The sequence below is a fragment of the Prionailurus viverrinus genome, chromosome E1 (genome assembly GCF_022837055.1).
Source record: "Prionailurus viverrinus isolate Anna chromosome E1, UM_Priviv_1.0, whole genome shotgun sequence".
NCBI lineage: Eukaryota > Metazoa > Chordata > Mammalia > Carnivora > Felidae > Prionailurus > Prionailurus viverrinus.
This window is the reverse complement of record NC_062574.1, coordinates 49,830,016-49,849,006: the sequence shown is the minus strand read 5'-3', so window position 1 is coordinate 49,849,006 and position 18,991 is coordinate 49,830,016. Positions and strand designations below refer to the sequence as shown.

At 56.0% G+C, this 18,991-nt stretch overlaps 1 protein-coding gene across 5 annotated transcripts in view; it reads left to right on the top strand.

Annotated features, from left to right (window-relative positions):
- Nucleotides 1–18,991, top strand: part of USP36 (ubiquitin specific peptidase 36) — a 37,249-nt gene that overhangs the window by 6,543 nt on the left and 11,715 nt on the right. For all 5 annotated transcript variants that reach the window (XR_007147005.1, XM_047833665.1, XM_047833664.1 and 2 more), the window contains exons 5-13: nt 5,885–5,995; nt 6,574–6,676; nt 10,676–10,743; nt 11,170–11,240; nt 11,918–12,000; nt 13,006–13,117; nt 16,898–17,038; nt 17,982–18,082; nt 18,710–18,848. Coding sequence is in view for 4 of the 5 variants with exons in the window: in XM_047833665.1 (XP_047689621.1) it covers nt 5,885–5,995; nt 6,574–6,676; nt 10,676–10,743; nt 11,170–11,240; nt 11,918–12,000; nt 13,006–13,117; nt 16,898–17,038; nt 17,982–18,082; nt 18,710–18,848 (929 nt within the window). In the remaining variant the exon portion in view is untranslated. The remainder of the gene's footprint in view (nt 1–5,884; nt 5,996–6,573; nt 6,677–10,675; nt 10,744–11,169; nt 11,241–11,917; nt 12,001–13,005; nt 13,118–16,897; nt 17,039–17,981; nt 18,083–18,709; nt 18,849–18,991) is intronic.

Below are 18,991 nucleotides of genomic sequence, written 5' to 3'. Positions count from 1 at the left end.
GTAGTTAAGAAACTTCTAGACAAACAACTACCAAACTCCAGTCTTTTTTTTTTTTTTTAATTTTTTTAAATGTTTATTTCTGAGACAGAGACAGAGCATGAGCGGGGGAGGGGCAGAGAGAGAGAGGGAGACACAGAATCTGAAACAGGCTCCAGGCCCCCAGCTGTCAGCACAGAGCCCGACGCGGGGCTCGAGCTCACAAACCGTGAGATCATGACCTGAGCCGCAGTCGGACGCTCAACCGACTGAGCCACCCGGGCGCCCCCAAACTCCATAGTCTTTTAAACACTGTGAGCAGTTTGTGTTCATCGTAGCCCTGCAAGGATGTTCTAAAATGTGAAAATCTCCCAAGTGTGACTGTTAAATGCCATGATCCTGATAGTGTTGTTGGGAAGTTTGAATGAATCACGGGAAATGCTCAGAATGGTACTTGGGCCACAGTTTAGTGCCGTGTAAGTGACTGCTAATTTTGCTTCCTTAATTATTGTATCAGCAGATGAAAAGGGAACGGTCACCTGCAAATAAATGCCCAAAAAAGAAATTGATGATGAGCTTTTAGTAAAGCAGCAATAGGAAGGAGTTTCCTTATCTTGATAAGTGGTTATCTACCAAACACGAAAAAACAAAAACAAACAAAAAACCCCCCAAAGTTCTCAATAGGAAAATATTGGGAGCATATACTCTTCAAAACACAGCGTGAAATAAGGGTCCCTGTCACCCCTTGTGTTGAAGATGTGTCCGTCTCAGCCAGAGTGGTGACATGGGGGGAAAAAGGAGAGAACGCACCATTGTTAACTTGAAAATAACGTTCCTAAGAAAAAAAAAACAGGAAGGAAGAAAAGAAAAGCGAAAGAAACTATAAATTAGAAATTTGGCAACGTAACTAAATAGGTCAGCGTACGAAAAGTTAGTTGAATTTCTCCATGCCAAACAAGTTTTAAAAAAAAGTTGCTACTATGAAAAAAGTTTGTAATAGCAACAAAAATGATAAAGTGTCTAGACTTAAATTTACCAAGAGATCTCTCACTGAAGGACGTTACACAAGAACCTACGTACACGAAGATAGCTGCCTTCAGAAGGAAGCCTCGCTGTGATAAAAATGTTGGTTCTCCCCAGATTAACGTAGACTCGTTAACGTAACTCCGGCTGATTCTAGAATGTATACGAAAAAGCAAAGCAAAGGACTCAGTATCACCAGGACGCTTCTGAAGGAGGCTATAGGGAGAGAGATGCCCTACCAGCTAGGAAGTCTTGTCACGTAGAGAAACTAACGTGTCGAGAGTATTGGGTCAGGGAGGGACAGACTGACCAGGGCAGTGGAGCAGAGCCCAGAAACAGACCTGCACGTATCTGGAAGTGTGTTACCTACAGACACTGTCTCACATTTTAACACTGTCACGTGTCTCGCGTTTTAAACAAATGGAACTTTGAAAGAACTCAGGCTTACATCTGGGAAGAGTGACATAGGACCCCCATTTCACAGCGTAGCCGTGCACAAAAGATGCGTTCAAAATTTAATATCAGAAGCAAACATCACACTCTGATAGCAAACGTTGGCAACTATCTTTCTGACCTTAGGAGGGGAGATTTCTTTTTCTTTTTTTCTTTCTTTCTTTCTTTTTTTTTTTTTTAATGTTTATTATTATTGAGAGACAGCATGAGCAGGGGAGGGGCAGAGAGAGAGGAAGACACAGAATCTGAAGCAGTCTCCATGCTCTGAGCTGCCAGCACAGAGCCTGACGCGGGCTGGAACTCAACAGACTGCGAGATCATGACCTGAGTCAAAGACGCTTAACCGCCTGAGCCCCCCCGGGGGGCCCCAGGATAGGAGATTTCTTTTTTTTTTTTTTTTTTTTTTTTTAACGTTTATTAATTTTTGAGACAGAGAGAGACAGAGCATGAACGGGGGAAGGGCAGAGAGAGAGGGACACAGAATCGGACGCAGGCTCCAGGCTCTGAGCAGGCTCCAGGCTCTGAGCCATCAGCCCAGAGCCCAACGCGGGGCTCGAACTCATGGACCGTGGGATCGTGACCTGAGCTGAAGTCGGACGCTTAACCGACGGAGCCACCCAGGCGCCCCTGGGATAGGAGATTTCTTAAACAGGACTCAGCACTAACTATCACAAATGACGAATTCAAATGCATTAAAAGTAGCAACTTTGGTTCACAAAAAGCACTTGAAGGAAATCAAAAGGCAAACGGGGAGCTGCGAACCAGAGGCAGAACCTGGGACGCGTCGCCAGCAGAGGATCACTGCTGAGAATGTGGAAAGAGTGCAGACCAATAAGGGATGGACAACCTACACAAAACTAAGTGAAGATTATGAACCAGCATTTTACAGAAGAGGAAGCTCGCGGTCAGAAGGACAGGGAGAGATGGTCAGCCTCGCTCGGAACCAGGGAAACGCCAGCACAACCGGGACCGGTACCACGGCCCAGCTCTGTGATGGGTGAAGATTCAGAAGCCTGACGACACTGAACGTCAGGCAGCACGAAGGTGAGCGAGAGCCTCTGACGCTCGTCTGCTCTGGCCTCTTCCAGATACTCTCCCGGCCAGCAGTTCTGCAGGAAAGCTCCGGGACACGCGTGTCACGACACCTGTGTAAACACGGCTGCCAGCAGCTCAGGTGCCCGTGAACAGAACGGATCCCAGAGTCACGGGTGGGCCTGGGGCGGAGCGGCCCCCGGTGGTGCAGGAGCGTGAGTGACCCGCTCCGCCGGTGAATCCGAAGGCCACAAGGCAGAGTGAAGAAAAAGTCCCAGAAGACCGCATACGGCGTGAATTGCTGTTTATAAAGCTGAAAAAGCAAGACGACACGGTATTTAGGTACACGTGCGTGGGAGAAGGCTAAAAAAGAACCATGATTTTTTTAGTTGGTACGCAAGGAAAATAGGAAATCAGGCTAGACCTGGGGCAGGGAGATGGGAGCGAGAGAGGGGCAGCGGTAGGGTAAGAGGTTTGGGTTGTGTGACGTGTTCGGGGATATCAGCTGTGTTCTTTGTTATCTCGTGAAAGATGGCCACGCGGTGGAAACTAGCATTTTGTAACGTCTTGGGATCGGAATGGCTCTGTGGCTGCTGCAGTTAAAATACTGAGGCACTGTGCACGCTGGAGGCGTAGCTGGTTATAAGTCTCTATTTCCGGTAGCGACCTCGGTGTCATTAGGGTTGTTTCGGGTGGACTTCCAGTAAGACCAGACTAGGCTTTCTTTGCTTTCATCTCGTGGTGGTGGTGGTGGTGATGGCCCTACCCTGCCCTAGTTTGGTCCTGCCCTCCTCTGCACTGCTGCCCTTCGTTTCTGCTTTCTCTGCGGCACCCGTCGTCCACCTTATTAGGGCTGATGGAGGGACGTAGGAAACACCCATAAGTCCCTGCAGCCCATCCATCACACCTGGCGCGTGGGAGCGAGGGTGTGAGGTGGGAGCCACCGGGATCGGCCCTGTCGGTGCTGGGACGTCCCCCGTTCCCTCAGGTTCCCTCTCCTGGGAGGGCGCCCGCGTCGCTCTGGGTCGCTCTGCCGAGTGTTGGTGAGCCTCAGTGTCTGAGGTTTTTTGGAGTAAAAGTATTGAGGGAAGTTTTAGTAGTTTTCCCCTGTACCCCACTGGCTGTCTGAGTGACCCCGAGTGGGCTTGGGCTGTCGTCTCTTCCTCCGCGAGTATGTGCTGTTTGGAGATCCTCAAGGATCCTGAAAAGTATCGCCGGAACTGCTACACGCTGGCTGGACCGCTTCGGCACCGGGATCTAGCCAGAAAACCGATTTTAGTATTTTTTTTCCACCCCCCACACGGAGCTCAGACTCATGACCCCGAGATCAAGAGTCGCACCCTCCACCGACCGAGCGCCAGGCGCCCCCAGACTTACCGCTCTGAGCGCACGGCTGCGCGGCACGAGGTGCATTCACGTTACCATGCGGCCACCCGTCCGGCTCCAGAACCCCATCGTCCCAAGTTGAAACTCTGCCCATGACGACAGAGTCCACGTCCCCCTCCCCGGCGCCCCCCATCCTGCCTCCGTCTCTGTGAACTGGCCTGCTCCGGCTCCCTCGCACAAGTAGAGTCCCATGGCGTTGGGCCTCTCGTGTCTGGCCGACTACACCAGCGTCTCGTCCCCGAGGTTCGTCCCCGCCGTCGCAGGTGTCAGGGTCTGCTTTTCTGTTCCAAGCCGAACACCGTTCCGGTGTCCACCTGCACCACACGTCGTTACCCATTCCCTTGTTGATGGACACTTGGCTTCTGTGCTTCAGCGCTTGTGAATAACGCCGTGAACGGTGTGTGCGAATACCCGCTCGAGACCCCGTTCCCCGTCCTCTTGGGTGTGCACCCTGCAGTGGAATGGCTGATTCCCACGGGAATTCCGTTTTTGATTCCTCCAGGAGGCGCCATACTGTTTGTTTTCACAGCCCCTGCGCCGTTCCACGTCCTCAGCAACAGTGCACAGGGTTTCCAGTTTCTGCACGTCTTCGCTAATGCAAGTTCTTTTCTGTTTTTCAATACTAGAGTTCTTATGTGCGTGTGGTGAGCAGGCCGCATGCCGTTTCAGTATCGATTCTGAGACGGGCCTAAGTAACTGGGTAAGGAGGAGTGTTTGATTGATTGGTTTGTGGTACAAGCTGGGCCTGTTTCAGAAGTAACATAGGGTATGTGGAACAGCAGGTATCCTGCAGAATTGAAGACGCGCCTGCCCCGGGACCCAGAAGTCCGTCGTGGGCGTATGCGTTAGAGAAGGTTGCACACAAGGAAGCAGGTGCGGGACTGTTTGTGGGAGCAGAGACACAGAGTCAGCAGGAAGCATGTAAGTGAACCGTGGTCTGTTCCTGTGGTCAGATACTCCAGCCTACGTGAAGGAACCACAACCACGTCAGAACTGCGGAGCCGTTCACACTGCATGGCGTAGTTTATGTAGGCTAAGCATAAACACGCTTATTGTTTGTGGGTACACACGCTCGTGCCTTAGCGCAATAACTACGTAAGCGGGAGCAGTTGTGACCTAGTTCGGGATCGCGGTGACCTCCGATGAGGGCGTGTGGGCAGTGCAGGGCAGGAGACGTTGCTGTCACGGCAGTGTTTTCCTTCTGGAGCCCCTAAAACGGGTTGGCGCTCAATGGTATAGGCTTTGTACTTCTCTGCATTTAAAAGACGTCGTCATTTGAAATAAAGGTTAAGACGTACCACTGTCCGGCCTGCTGGCCGAGCAGCAGCAAATAGTTGCACACACAGCAGGGGCTGGCGGAGCGTGGCCTGTGGTCTCAGTCTGGCCCGCTGCCTGCTCTGTAGGTCGAGTTCCGAGGCGCACATCCCGCCCGTTGAGGTACAGTCTGTGGCTGCATGGTGTGCTGCCTGTGCTCCCCAGAGACGGAGCCACATCGTCGCGGACGGTGTAAGAGCAGACGGCTCCCCGACCTGGCTGTACTTAACCTCCCGTGTCTATACGGAAGAAGCTCGCCAAGCCTTGAGACGGCAGCGGGCAGTTTCCAGAACCAAGAGAGCAGAGGTTCCCACATCTGAGGAGCAAACTAAGAGTTGTCGGGGGAGCCTAAAGCGTTCACGTTTATGGACCACGTGATCCAGCTTAGAAGTTAGGAAAAACGTGTTCTAAACTTCATTTTGAAAGTCAGACTTCCCGCTTCTAGTAAGTAGCACCCAGGAGATATGGCAAGGGCCTCACACAGGTCAACAGCGCCAGCTCAGGGTGGTGGGGTACGTGCTGGGAGTACAACTTTGGATGGGTCACGGCCCCCCACGCTCTCCAGCAGAGGAAATGCTTCCTTCGTGGACAGTGGGCTGGCTTCAGGGCATCTGGGACCCCTGTGGCCCAGCCGTTCCCTGGGCCGTGTGGCGAGACGTCTCGGGAGCTCCCCCCTCACGGTGACCGCCTCGCCCCGCAGGTCACCAAGGCAGCTTCTGCATGCTGTGCGTCATGCAGAACCACATTGTGCAGGCCTTCGCCAACAGCGGCAACGCCATCAAGCCCGTCTCCTTCATCCGAGACCTGAAAAGTAAGAGTTCGTCTGCGGTGGGCGCTGGGGAGGTCGGAGGAGGGGGTGTGTGGAGGAATCAGGAACGAGGCGACAGTCTAAGACTTCCCAGAAGAGCACTCGGGCGCAGGTGGTGGCGCTGGGGTCAGCGGGGAGGGCTTCGCGTGGGGGTGTGCGCTGCCCTCCACCCTGAAGCATGTGGAGGTTCGGGCCGGGCGGGGGGAGGGGCTCTTGTGAACATCACAGGAGCCACTTAACACAGACTGACTTCCCTGGTTCTGAAAGTCGTGTGTGGTGCCGTTGTGATCGTCTGTGCTGTGCGTGGGCTCCTGGAAAAGTAGTTGACCAGTGGATTCCACATCCTTGGTGACTGGTGTCTCGTGGCCTCTGGCTCTTCTGTTAAGCATGGAGCGTTTAAGCTCTTAGGTCTCGGTGGGGAAACCTCTGCCATGAGGACGGGACACGCACTTTACGCAGAGCCCTCGATTTCCTCACTGGCCGCTTTGCAGGTGCTTCCCGTTTACCCTTGGGACAGCGGGGAGCCGGGGCAGAAGGTGTGAGCTCTCCCCTGCCCGTCTGATGCTTCTGTCTGTCTGCAGAGATTGCCCGGCATTTCCGCTTTGGGAACCAGGAGGATGCACACGAATTTCTGCGGTACACCATCGACGCCATGCAGAAGGCCTGTTTGAATGGCTGTGCCAAGTGGGTGCTTCCCTTCACCCGCCTCTCCTCAGAGGCTTCACCCCTGTTCCCGCGGAGACGGGAGACGTGCCCCTGTCCCCAGGCTTACCGCTGTAGACCCTGCCTTCCGGGTCCTTGACCTTAGACCCTGCCTTCCGGGTCCTTGACCTGCTGATGCTCACATGAGGGACTGCAGGGCCCCCCCGGGGCACCTCCGAAGGGGGCGGTGGGGGCAGAGCTCTGTGCCCGCAGCTCGCCGCAGGGAGGATGCTCTGGCAGGTCTGTGTGAGGGTCGTCCGCTGTCATCCCGGACTCTTCCCGTCTTTAGAAATCACCTTACTATTTTGATACGGAGGATGGCGGGGTAGGAATTACATCTTTATGAAAGAACTTGAACGTTCGAGGGTAGGAGGTTTAGGATTTTTGAGCTTACTTTCTGCACGGTTACTGTTCCTTCATTCTAAATTTGAGAGCATGCGACGGGTCGCCGACTTTATGCTGCGTCTTGCCTTTTGTGACACAGTTGCCATCGGGGATGGCCGGTGTCTACGAGGTCACGTAGTACATGCTGTAGTGCAGGGACGCCTCGGGAGTCTTCCCAGGAAAATTCCACTGTGCTCTTACCCTGCAGGAGGCCTCCTAGGATGGGTCACCCCAAGGCTCCGACGGGGGCAAAGGGGAGGCAAGCAATGTGGCCTCACTGCCATGCACGTGGGTACAGCACGTCCCCAGCAGTGGTTGCCAGGCCTGGTCTCAGCACGGAATCACCTGAGGGGTTTTAGGACAGCAGCTGACCCCCCCCCCCCCCAAAACACACACACACACACACACACACACACACACACGCCCAGTTACCCAGGCCCTCCAGGGGTGGGAGAATGCGGGAGGGATGGGTAAGGTTGGGGTTGGGGCCCGTGGGCGGGAGTCGTCCAGGTTTGTGATCTGGAGAGCCAGGTAGGTGGCGGTGAGCCTTCCAGGTTGGGGCACAGAAGCGGAAGATGAGCGGGTCCGACGTCAGGTGAGGTACGTGTGGCCAGGCACCTGCACAGCGGGGAGTTGGGTGCTTTCCACGCCCCCGTCCGTGAGAAAGGCGTCGCTGGTCTTCACGAAGTGAGACAAGAGTGGCGTAAGCTGAATTCGTTTGATCTGCAGGTGGAAGTGACTTTTTTTCTTTTTGATTTTATTGAAGATTTTCAGTTGAACTTGTGAATGGAGAGTATGCATAACGTTTCTACTTCATGGAACTTCCTGGCACCGGTTCTGACCCGATGCATGACGGTGGGGGTTCGTGAGTGTCCCCGTGCACCTGACACAGTGTAGTCTGTAGTTGGGGTCGCCCGTTGCGCGTCCGTCTCGAGGCCTGTGCCGTCAGTCCTGCCGGCTGTCCCCTGTCTGCACTCGCTTCTCCCTCCTCGGTGCTGATTCTGGGCGGGCGCCAGCCTCCTTGTATCTCCTGGAGCTTTTGCTTTGGAAGCGTGGCTGTGGTCAGATACAACCACCGTACCTTTGTTGGAAGTCCGTTTCTGCCACGGGCAAGTTCAGCCCCCTTCTCGGGTACTGTGACTTAGTCCGGCTGTGATACTGCTCCACGATTACCCCAGCACATCTGCTGTGTTTCCATCTCTCCGGTTTTCCTTCGCTCGGTAACTTGTGAACTTTCGGCTGGTGCTCAGGACAACCCGTGTCTGTTCCCAGTGACGACTCTGCGTGCACCCTTGGAGGTGGCCTTCTCCTCTTTTCTGGACCCTTTGGTTTGTCACTGCTTCTTGTGCTCCGTCCCTCTGTCCTTGCCTCTCCTCTCACGCCTGACTCTTGGTTGAGTTATCTCTTACGTTGTCGGGACTTCAGGTTTCATGTGTTCTCCCCCCACGTTCGTCCCTTCCTTTGCCTCCGTCTTACCCCTGTTAAATAGGCCCAGGGCTGCCTGAGGCGAGTCCCTCTCTCTCTCGTCCTTGCAAGGACCTTCCCTTAAAGGGTGCACGGTCTTTCAAGTGTGACGGCTTCACAGGAACGTTTGTAGAGCTGACCGTGGTCGGTCAGCTTTCCTAGACACCCGAGCAGTGCCCAGAGGTGACGTTCGTGGTGGGCAGACCTCAACTCTGGAAACGTCTTCTTACCGGTAGACTCTGGAGACTTCTTCTTACGCCTTACGCAGCGGGCCCGTGGCGTCCGAACCACACTTTTGAATCGGCTCAGTTCTGAGTGTCTGGGCTTGAAAACGTGCAGCAATCACTTAGGCGGGCGCCGTGCCCCCAGACGCGGGGTCTCCCGGTGGGGGCGCCGGGGCATCTCCGCCCGGTCCGGGGCGGTGCCCCACACCCATCTCAGGGCAGGTGCGTGTTAAAGGCCTCCCTGTCACGTCTCCCTTGGCCGGGGTCTCCCCCGCAGGACCCCCTCTGTCTGGCGGCCCTTTCTTCACCTCGACCGCTCCTCCGGACACGTTCCTGCCTTGTCGCGCCCCTCCCCCGAGTTCACTTGAATCTCGTCTCCTTCAGGCCCCGCGTGATTCCCGCTTCGTTTCCGACCCGATCTCCTGTTTTTTTCCCCCCGTATCGGTTAACTTTCTCCGTTTGCTCTTTTCTGTTCTTGGTTCTGAAACTTCTTACGATGGTTTTCCTCTCCCCAAATGCTTGTGTGCAGATCTTTACTTCCGCTTGGGATTTTGTCTTCTGCCTTGTGTGTGCTTTCTGGGGGCCCGTCTCCACCGGACGAGGTGGCTCTCGTTCACTGCCCTGTCCCGACGGTGCCGCGCAGGACTGGGGCCGCTTGGGCGCAGCTCCTACGCCTGGTGGCTCCTGTGGTTCTCAATCCAGGGTGCCGTGAGCGCACCTTCTGTCCTGGGCGCCACAGGCTGGACGGCCTGTGGCGTGTGTGTGTCTCAGGACCCTGTGTCCTCTCCTGTGCTCCGCTCGCCCTTCCCCACCGTCACCTCTGCAGCCACTCTGGTGGCAGGCGCCCCGAGCCTCGCTCTCCCGTGGGCTCCCCTTCCTGCAGGGACTCTGGGCGATTCCCAGCTGCCTCTAGGACTCAGGCTTCTCCAGACCACCCTTCAGACGTGGAGTTGGCTCTCTGGGATTGGGTTTTCTCCTGCCTGGGGCTAGTGTGAAGCTTGAGCTGGCTCTGCCTCGGGCCGGACGGATGGCGGGTTCCGTGCGGTGGTTTGCCCCTGTTGGGACAGGCTCCTGACTGGCTTGGGGCCACCTGGGTCTCCACAGCTGCCGTCACATGTGGCTTCCCACACGCTTCCGGCGTGTGCTGGGATTATGTCCTCCACGGTGGGGGGAGTTAAAACATCCCTCCTTTCGGCGAATGGTGGTGGTGATACATGGCGGTGTTTGGTTTTCATTTCCTAACTCTACAAGGTGAAAACGTGCCCTTGTGTCGGTCCCCGTGGTGTAGACTTGCGCGCCTCAGCAAGCTCCCCGGGTCGGGGCCGCCCGCACGCTGAGGCAGAGAAGGGGCCAGGGCAGGGCGCCGTGGGGCGTGTGTAGAGGTGGCGGGGGGAGGCATCCACAGGGCTGGGGGTGCAGGGGAGGGGAGAGGGCTCCCGTGGCTCCACTTGGCAGCTCGGTGGGAGGCTGAGGGTTGTCTTGGATCCTGGTTGGTTAATGGGGCCGGGGATTTGACCGTGACCCATGAGAGGGCGCGGGGGAGGGTGTCCCTGCTCACTCCCCTTCTTAGCAGGTAAGAGGCTCGGACATAGGACAGCCAGGCGTCGGACGGGGGGGGGGGGGGGGGTGGGTTCCAGAGGGATGGGGCACTTCTGTCGTAGACTGGGTGGGCACACAGGCGCGTTTCCCCGGCCTCTTATTTCCCGTCAAGGGTGGGGGGTCGGGAGGGGGTTCTTGAGGCAGCTGCCGTGGGGAGCGGCCGGGGACCCGCTGAGGGGCAGGGTGAGCGTGCCCGCGTGGTGGGGTCACGGGCCGTGTGGTGGGGTTTCCCCCCGGCGCGCTGGGTCGGGGTGACTCAGGCGGGGGCTGCTAACTGTCATTCCCTTGAAGGCTGTGGCCTCCTTTCCAGGTTGGATCGTCAGACGCAGGCAACCACCCTGGTCCATCAGATTTTTGGAGGCTATCTCAGATCGCGTGGTAGGTGAAGACGCTTTCCCTACGCCCTTTTCAGGGAGGAGGATGTCAATCAGGGAAGGCTGAGAGTCCGCGCCCAGGTGGGGCCCTTTCCTGGCGGGCGGACCTGGGCGAGCCTCGGAGGCCCCGGTCTCCTCTGAGATGCACCCTTGGCCGACGGGCCCACTGTTCCCGGAGGAGGTCTGGAGCAGAGCCTCCGGCACGTGTAGACGAGGGTGGTGTTATTCTTTCTGAGCCCCTGAGCTCCTCACATGCGGCCTCCGCCCTGCCGCTGGGGCCTGGGGCCCGCCGAGGCTGGCGGCGCACGCGGGCGGGTTCTCGAGGGGCCGGCGGCCGGCCGAGGGCTTCTCCCAGCGCTGGGTGTTGGAGACGTGGGGGTGGCGCGCTGGGGGCGCCCGCCCCCGCCCACTGCCGCTTGTTCCGTTGCAGTGAAATGCTCGGTGTGCAAAAGCGTCTCAGACACGTACGACCCCTACTTGGACGTAGCGCTGGAGATCCGGGTAAGGACCACGGCCGGCTGTGCTGGGTCACGTTTGCCGGAGGCCGGGGAGGCGGGGGAGGGCCGGGAAGCAGGGATGGCGAACTACCCAGGCAGGTAGGGAAAGAGATGCCGGGAGCGTCACCGCCTTGAAGTAGGGGCCGCCGTTTTTGCACGATGGCTGCTGGCCTTTTCCCTGTGTGCGTTGCTTTCGTTTAAAACAAGATAAAACGTGGCTTTGTGTCCCCGAGGCATGAGGGGTGAGCCACGGTACGTGCAGGACTTGGGCAGGGAGCCGCTGGCAGGCGGGCCTTCGGGAGAGCAGCCTCGTCTCGCTCCGGCGTTCTGGTGCCGCAGCCGGGGCCGGGTCACCTGCGCCCAGGGTGCGGGGCCAGCGCGCCTGGGAGTCGTGCGGTAGCTGCCCTGACCTGTGTGGCCGGGGTCACAGTCTGCCTCCACACCCCCCCCCCCCCCCCCCCCGCCCTGACCTCCCCTCCCACCCCCACCTCCCCTCCCACCCCCGGCCCACTCCTCTGCAGCACATCCTGGGTGTCAGAAGGTGGCAGCCGGCAGGCCAGTTTGGATGCAAGTAAATTGCGATTCGCTGCCTCAGCCTGAAAAAGACCTTACATTTGGCATTTCTCGAGTCAGCCTTTTTCTTCTGCTGCTGATTCATTTCCCCGTTTTTGTCCTTCTCAGCAAGCCGCTAATATTGTGCGCGCTCTGGAGCTTTTTGTGAAGCCAGATGTCCTGAGTGGAGAGAACGCCTATATGTGTGCAAAGTAAGTTCCATTTTGCTCACGGCAGAGAGCAAGCCATCGGGGAGGACCTCCGGCCGCCTGACCCGGCCCTGCGGCCATCCCCGCCCCTCCCCAGAGGTGACCGCCACTCACATTTCTTGAGGAGGATATATAGATCTTAAGACTGAAACCTCTTCGCGATGCAGATGGAGTGGCCACGGTTTTGTAGCTGGTGTTGGTTTGCGTCGCACTTAAGATGCGCCAGCCCCTGTTCTGAGCGCTCCTCACCCGGGAAGCAGGTCCCTTGGCGACACAGAGCGGCAAGGCGACCCCACGTGGCCCTCTGCCGTCCCGCCTCTTGGACGAGCTGCCTTCTGTGGCCTCCATCAGCCACGGCAGACGTAACTGTGACCCCGTTCTGCTAAGGGTCACGTGGATTTTACTGCGTGGGCGTTGTGCTTTGTATTAGCTCCTTCAGAAGCTATAGTCGCTGAAGATTCTTTTTCTTTTTTTATGTACTTTGAGAGAGAAAGAGAGAGGGAATATATCCCAAGCAGGCTCCACACTGTCATTGCAGAGCCCAACGTGGGGCTCGAACTCACAAACCACGGGATCGTGACCTAGTTGGATGCTTAACCGACTGAGGCACCCAGGCATCCCCCCCCCCGCCAAGAATATTTTTCTTGATGCTTTTCAGAGTCATTATTCCTGCCCTTCCTTTCCCTCTCCGAATCGGCCTCCTTGTGCCCTGAAAGCTGTTTGCTTTCCTTGTCTTCTCGCCCCTCATCCCCTGGTCTTCCGGCTTCACGCTCAGTGATTTCCCGCCCGCGCTGCATTACTGGGCCACACCCGCTCCAGCTCGCTCCTTCCTGTGTGTGGGGGGTTGCTTCCCTGTGTGGGCAGGTGCTTCCTCAAGACTTTATAGTCTCCAGCTCTTCGGCGGCCCCAGGTCCCTGTGGTAGCGTTCCTTCATTTAAGTCACAGGGATTCGGATCTAGGGACGCAGAGCACGAACTGATCACCTTTTCCACCTGCCGCCCCTCACAGATGCAAGAAGAAGGTTCCGGCCAGCAAGCGCTTCACCATCCACAGAACGTCCAACGTCTTAACCCTCTCCCTCAAACGCTTTGCCAACTTCAGTGGGGGAAAGATCACGAAGGTGAGTGTTCACTACAGTGTCCAGTCTGCTCGGTCGGCCGCCTTTAAAGAAGACAGGTTCCATGGGGCGCCTGGGGGGCTCAGTCGGTTAGGCGTCCGACTTCGGCTCGGGTCATGATCGCTCGGTTCGTGAGTTCGAGCCCCGCGTTGGGCTCTGGGCTGATGGCTCGGAGCCTGGAGCCTGCTTCGGAGTCTGTGTCTCCTCTCTCTCTCTCTGCCCCTTCCCTGCTCGCACTGTCTCTCTGCCTCAAAAATATATAAAGATTGGGGCGCCTGGGTGGCGCAGTCGGTTGAGCGTCCGACTTCAGCCAGGTCACGATCTCGCGGTCCGTGAGTTTGAGCCCCGCGTCGGGCTCTGGGCTGATGGCTCAGAGCCTGGAGCCTGTTTCGGATTCTGTGTCTCCCTCTCTCTCTGCCCCTCCCCCATTCATGCTCTGTCTCTCTCTGTCCCAAAAATAAATAAACGTTAAAAAAAAAAAAAAAATATATATATATATATATATATATATATATATATATATAAAGATTAAAAAAAAAAAAAAAAGTTAAAGAATACAGGTTCCATGGGGCGCCTGGGGGGCTCAGTCGGTTGGGTGACTGACTTCGGCTCAGGTCGTGATCTCGCGGTTCCTGGGTTCAAGCCCCACCTCAGGTTCTGTGCGGACAGGTCAGAGTCTAGAGCCTGCTTCGGATTCTGTGTCTCCCTTTCTCTCTGCCCCTCCCCTGCTCACGCTCTGTGTGTCTCTGTCTCTCAATAATAAATAAACGTTTAAAAAAAAAAAAAGAATGCAGGTTCCAGGCTCTGCCCCTGAGCCAGTGACTTATAGTCTCAGGAAGACAGGGCTTAAGAGCCTGCATTTTTGTAGAATCTTCGAGTGATTGTTATTTTTTTATCTTTTTATTTTATTATATCAAAGTGAGTCATTTATTTAAAAAAAATTTTTTTATAGTTTATTTTTGAGAAAGAGAAAGCGCAGGGGAGGGGCAGAGAGAGAGAGAATCCCAAGCAGGCTTTGCACCACCTGTGAAGAGCCCGATATGGGGCTCGAACCCATGAACCGTGAGATTGTGATCGGAGCCGAAATCAAGAGTCAGATGCTTAACCGACCGAGCCACCCAGGCGCCCCATAAGCCTTTTATTTTTTAACTTAATTTAATTTTACTTTACTTATTTTTAAGTTTGTTTATTTTGTGAGAAAGCATGTGCACTCACAAGTGGGGGAGTGCCAGAGAGAGGGGGAAAAAGGGGGAACCCCAAGCAGGCTCTGCACTGTCGGTGGGGCCCAAACCCACGAACTGAAATCATGACCTGAGCCAAAATCAAGAGCTGGACGCTTAACTGACTGAGCCTCCCGGGAGCCTCTATTTTATTTCATTAACTTTTTAAAGTAATCTCTGTGCTCCACATGGGGCTTGAACCCACAACCCCGAGATCGAGAGTCAAGTGCTCTCCAAGCTGAGCCAGGCCGGTGCCCCTGCACGATGGCGTTTTTAGCAGAAGATGTCATGTCATAAAAGCGGTTAGAGCTGACGATGTGGTTTGGGGAGGGCACTTATCTGAGCCTCAGTTTCCTTGCTGGCAGTGATGCGGTGATGGGGGCTGACTTAGAGCACCGTTTCCCAAACTTGTGTTCTGCACAATGTCTGTGCTGCGTGTTTACCAAAGACCGTATTTTGTACGTACAACTGTATTGTACTTTGAAAGCATCTGCCCAGCTGAGTTTGGGAACTGCCAAGCTGCAGTTCAGCAATTCTTTGGAATTAACAGGCCTTCTCAGAGCCTTTATTAATAAGCTGTGTTGCATTTTGAATTTCCAAGAGGAGACTTAGGTTATGAAGGGTTTTCTGAAGTTAATTGTTGGGGGATCCGGTCATTCATTCATTCATTTTGCTCATACTTAACGTGCTTACGTCGTACCGTGCCATCAGTGCTCTGGGAAGTCGGCGGGACTTAGCGGTAAATGAGGTCATTGTGGTTTTGCCCTGAGGAGCTCATATTTCACCTTAGTATGTCCTGGAACTAGTTTTCCATCAGAAAACTGTTTGATCTGGGGGCCCATATCTGGCAGGATTGGATGGGGGCCCGTGAGTTTAGTGTGTGTTGAGTTTGTTGAGATTCCGAGTTTGTCATTTTCGGCTCAGGTCACGGTCTCATGGTCCGAGCCCCTTGTCAGGCTCTGCACTGGTGGCTGATGGCTCAGAACCTGCTTGGGATTCTGTCCCTTCTCTGTCTCTGCACCCCCCCCCCCCCCAAAATAAATAAGTAAACTTTTTTTTTTTTTTTAATTTCTCTTTAAAAAAGAAAAGTACATATTCCAGGTCTCTAATGGTATAAAGCTCTGAAACAGTCAGAGCTGATAGATGGCGACAGAAATCACAACAGTGAGTATTTGAGATGGAGTATCTCCCCGGGTACGAGACTTCCGGCTTGATGTCTGTGTCTCGACAGGAATATGGGTCAGTACGCGTTTGTCAGACTCTGCTCCGTGGTTCACACTACGTAACTCATGCTTCATTTTTATTTTTTTTTTTTATTAAAAAAAAATTTTTTTTTTCAATGTTTATTTATTTTTGGGACAGAGAGAGACAGAGCATGAACGGGGGAGGGGCAGAGAGAGAGGGAGACACAGAATCGGAAGCAGGCTCCAGGCTCTGAGCCCACGGCACAGAGCCGACGGGGGCTCGAACTCACGCGAGATCACTCGAGATCTCGCGAGATCGTGAACTCACGGACCGCGAGATCGTGACCTGGCCGAAGTCAGACGCTTCACTGACTGCGCCACCCAGGCACCCCACTCATACTTGATTTTTAAAGCGTCCGTTGTGTATAGGCAGAGATGCAGGTAAATCTCTCGTTCAGAGGTAATTTTGGTTTTGAGAGAGACAGAGAGAGAGAGAGAGGCTTAAGCAGGCTCCATGCCCAACATCAAGCACGGGGCTCGATCCCACAAACTGTAAGAATGACCTGAGCCTTGTTTCAAAAAAAAAGGCGGGGGAGGGGGCGCCTGGGTGGCTCAGTCGGTGAAGCGTCCAACCTCGGCTCAGGTCATGAGCTCACGGTCCGTGGGTTTGAGCCCCGCATCAGGCTCTGTGCTGACAGCTCGGGGCCTGGGGCCTGCTTCGGAGTCTGGGTCTCCCTCTGTCTCTAGCCCTCCCCCGTTTGCGCTCTGTCTTTCAAAAATGAGCAAATGTTAAAAAAAAAAAAAAAGAATGACCTGAGCCAGAGTCAAGAGTCAGATGCTTAACCAGCTGAGCCACGCAGGTGGCCCTCAGAGATAATTTGTGAAAATACTTCCCAGTGGAAAACTGTCCAATTTGAAATAAATTCTGGCATGAGACCTCTGTCCCGATGCACTTGGTTCTGGTTTTGACCTACTGTGACAGTGAGCTCCGTGGAGTGAGCACCGTTTTCTCTGAAGACCCAGACCGGGCCATCGCCTCCCCGACGCCCCCCAGTGCTCCTTATGGTGGCGTGGAGGGCACGAGCTATTTCTCTCGCCTTACGCTGGGGGCCCACGCAGGGAGACATGGTAGTCCAGGCGTCACCCGACGGGACGATAAAACAGTTTCACGTCGGTCGGATGGAAGACGCTCTTCCCTGCGTCCCGTATTTTCACCCTTGGCTGAGGGGCTCTTGCCACAGCGTTGCCACGTGGCCTGGTCGCCCCCCGGTTGTCAGAGACCAGCCGATCGTGCGTTTTACGTAGTTGTGGGTGGAGGGGGAGGACTGACCTTCTCTCGCTGATGAATTTCCGTCGCCTTGTCTGGGCTTTTCCTTCAGGATGTAGGCTACCCGGAATTCCTGAACCTCCGTCCGTACATGTCCCAGAGCAGCGGCGAGCCCGTCATGTATGGGCTGTACGCGGTCCTCGTGCACTCTGGCTACAGCTGCCACGCGGGCCACTACTACTGCTACGTGAAGGTCAGTGCTCCGTGTCCAGGTGTGTCGGCGGCCGCTGGAGGCGCGCGCTCTGCCTCCTGGGGGCAGGTGTGCCGTGCCCGTGGGTGCACGTCCACGTGGGGCCTCTGCAGAACGTGTGCTCGTGGAAAGTGGCCGCGTTTGTGGCTGCGTTCCGGTCCCTTCGGTGCTTCAGCGAACGGAGGGCAAAGATGTCTTTAGAACCCGTCGCGCCAGGATCTGTAGCGTCCTTGGACTTGGGCTGAGACTCCGGGGGGAGGCTGCCTCCAGCAGCCTGGAGGCGGCTCAGGACGGCCGGGTGTTGGTGGGAGACGCTGTGCAGATCAGACCCTAGACGGCCTTGCACCAGGAGGGAGCGGGGATTTGGGGCGAGAGCAACGCTGGACGTTTTAACACGAGGTCATTGACAGCACACGGGTATACATGGCGGTTAACAGCAGATTGTTTTTTATGTTTATTTATTTTTGAGAGCGAGAAGGACAGAGCGTGAGCAGGGGAGGGGCAGAGAGCGAGGGAAACAGAGAATTTGAAGCAGGCTCCAGGCTCCGAGCTGTCAGCACAGAGCCCGACGCGGGGCTCGAATTTGTGAACCGTGAGATCGTGACCTGAGCTGAAGTCGGACGCTCAACCGACTGAGCCACCCGTTTATTTATTTTTGAAAGGGAGAGACAGAGTGTGAATGGGGGAGGAGCAAGGAGAGAGGGAGACACAGAATCCAAAGCAGGCTCCAGGCTCCGAGCTGTCAGCCCAGAGCCCAACACTGGGCTCGAACCCACGAACTGGGAGATCACGACCTGAGGTGAAGTCGGACGCTCAACCGACTGAGCCCCCCAGGCGCCCCTAACAGCAGATTTTTTTATTTCCTTCTTTCAAAGATACGGCTTACAGAACACGTGTTGATTGTTCCGTTTTGTGTCTTTTTCTCCCACACCCCGTGCCGCTCCAGGCAAGCAACGGACAGTGGTACCAGATGAACGATTCCTCGGTCCGTTCCAGCAACATCAAGGTGGTTCTGAACCAGCAGGCCTACGTGCTCTTCTACATGCAGTGAGTCCTTTTGCCCCCCGCCGTCTGCGAGCCCGTCCCCTCTGCTGCGGGCCGCGGGCTCCCCCGTGCCCGTTGCCGCGTGCGCGTGCAGGGGGGAGCATCCGCCAGGAACTGCTCCGTTAGACCCGCCTGCCTGGCCGTCGTGACAGCGGCTCCCTCTGGAGGGGGCCAGAGCAGGACTCCGCCTGCTCCACGTTGAATACGAGTGGGGGAGTTGCCTATTACTTTCTGTTGCTGCCCCAGATGCCATGTGTCGTGTCTGGACGGCGGCCGCAGTGGGCACTGGAGCACGTTGGCAGAGGGTGGAGGCCGCAGCGGGGCCCCTTCTCTTGGGGGCGGTTGTCCCCGACCTAGAGGTCGGAGGACCTGGAGACTGTAGGCATTTTTGCTGCCTCGTCCGCGTCCCGCTGAATTTGAACGCAGCGATTGAGTGGGGCGGGGTGGGGTGGGGGGGTCCTCTGGCTTTCTGGTGAAGCGAGAGTTCAGTCTCGGAAGGGCTCTGACCCTGACGCGCTCCCTGCCTGTGCCGAGCGGACGTCCGAGGCTGTGTGACGGCCGCCGTGGTGTAAGGGGGGGGGGGGGGGCGGTGAGAGCTCAGAGAACCAGACCGTGTTCTTCCTCTGACAGAATCCCGGGCTCTAAGAAGAGTCCTGACGGCTCCCTCCCCAGGACGGCGTCCTCCGCTCCCGGCCGGGCAGGTGTGGTCGCCGACCGCTTCAGGAAGAATGTTGGCAACGGGACTCTTTGCTCCCCGCTGACCGGAAAGGTACTTGTTTAAGAGGACGTGAGTTTACGCAGCGGATCCTCCTGCCTGCGCCCCTAGGGGGTCCTGGGGCCCCCAGCGCTCTTCACGCTCAGAACCCGGCCCGATGGCAGGAGAGCTCGGTTTGTCCTGTTTTATTCCGTGCT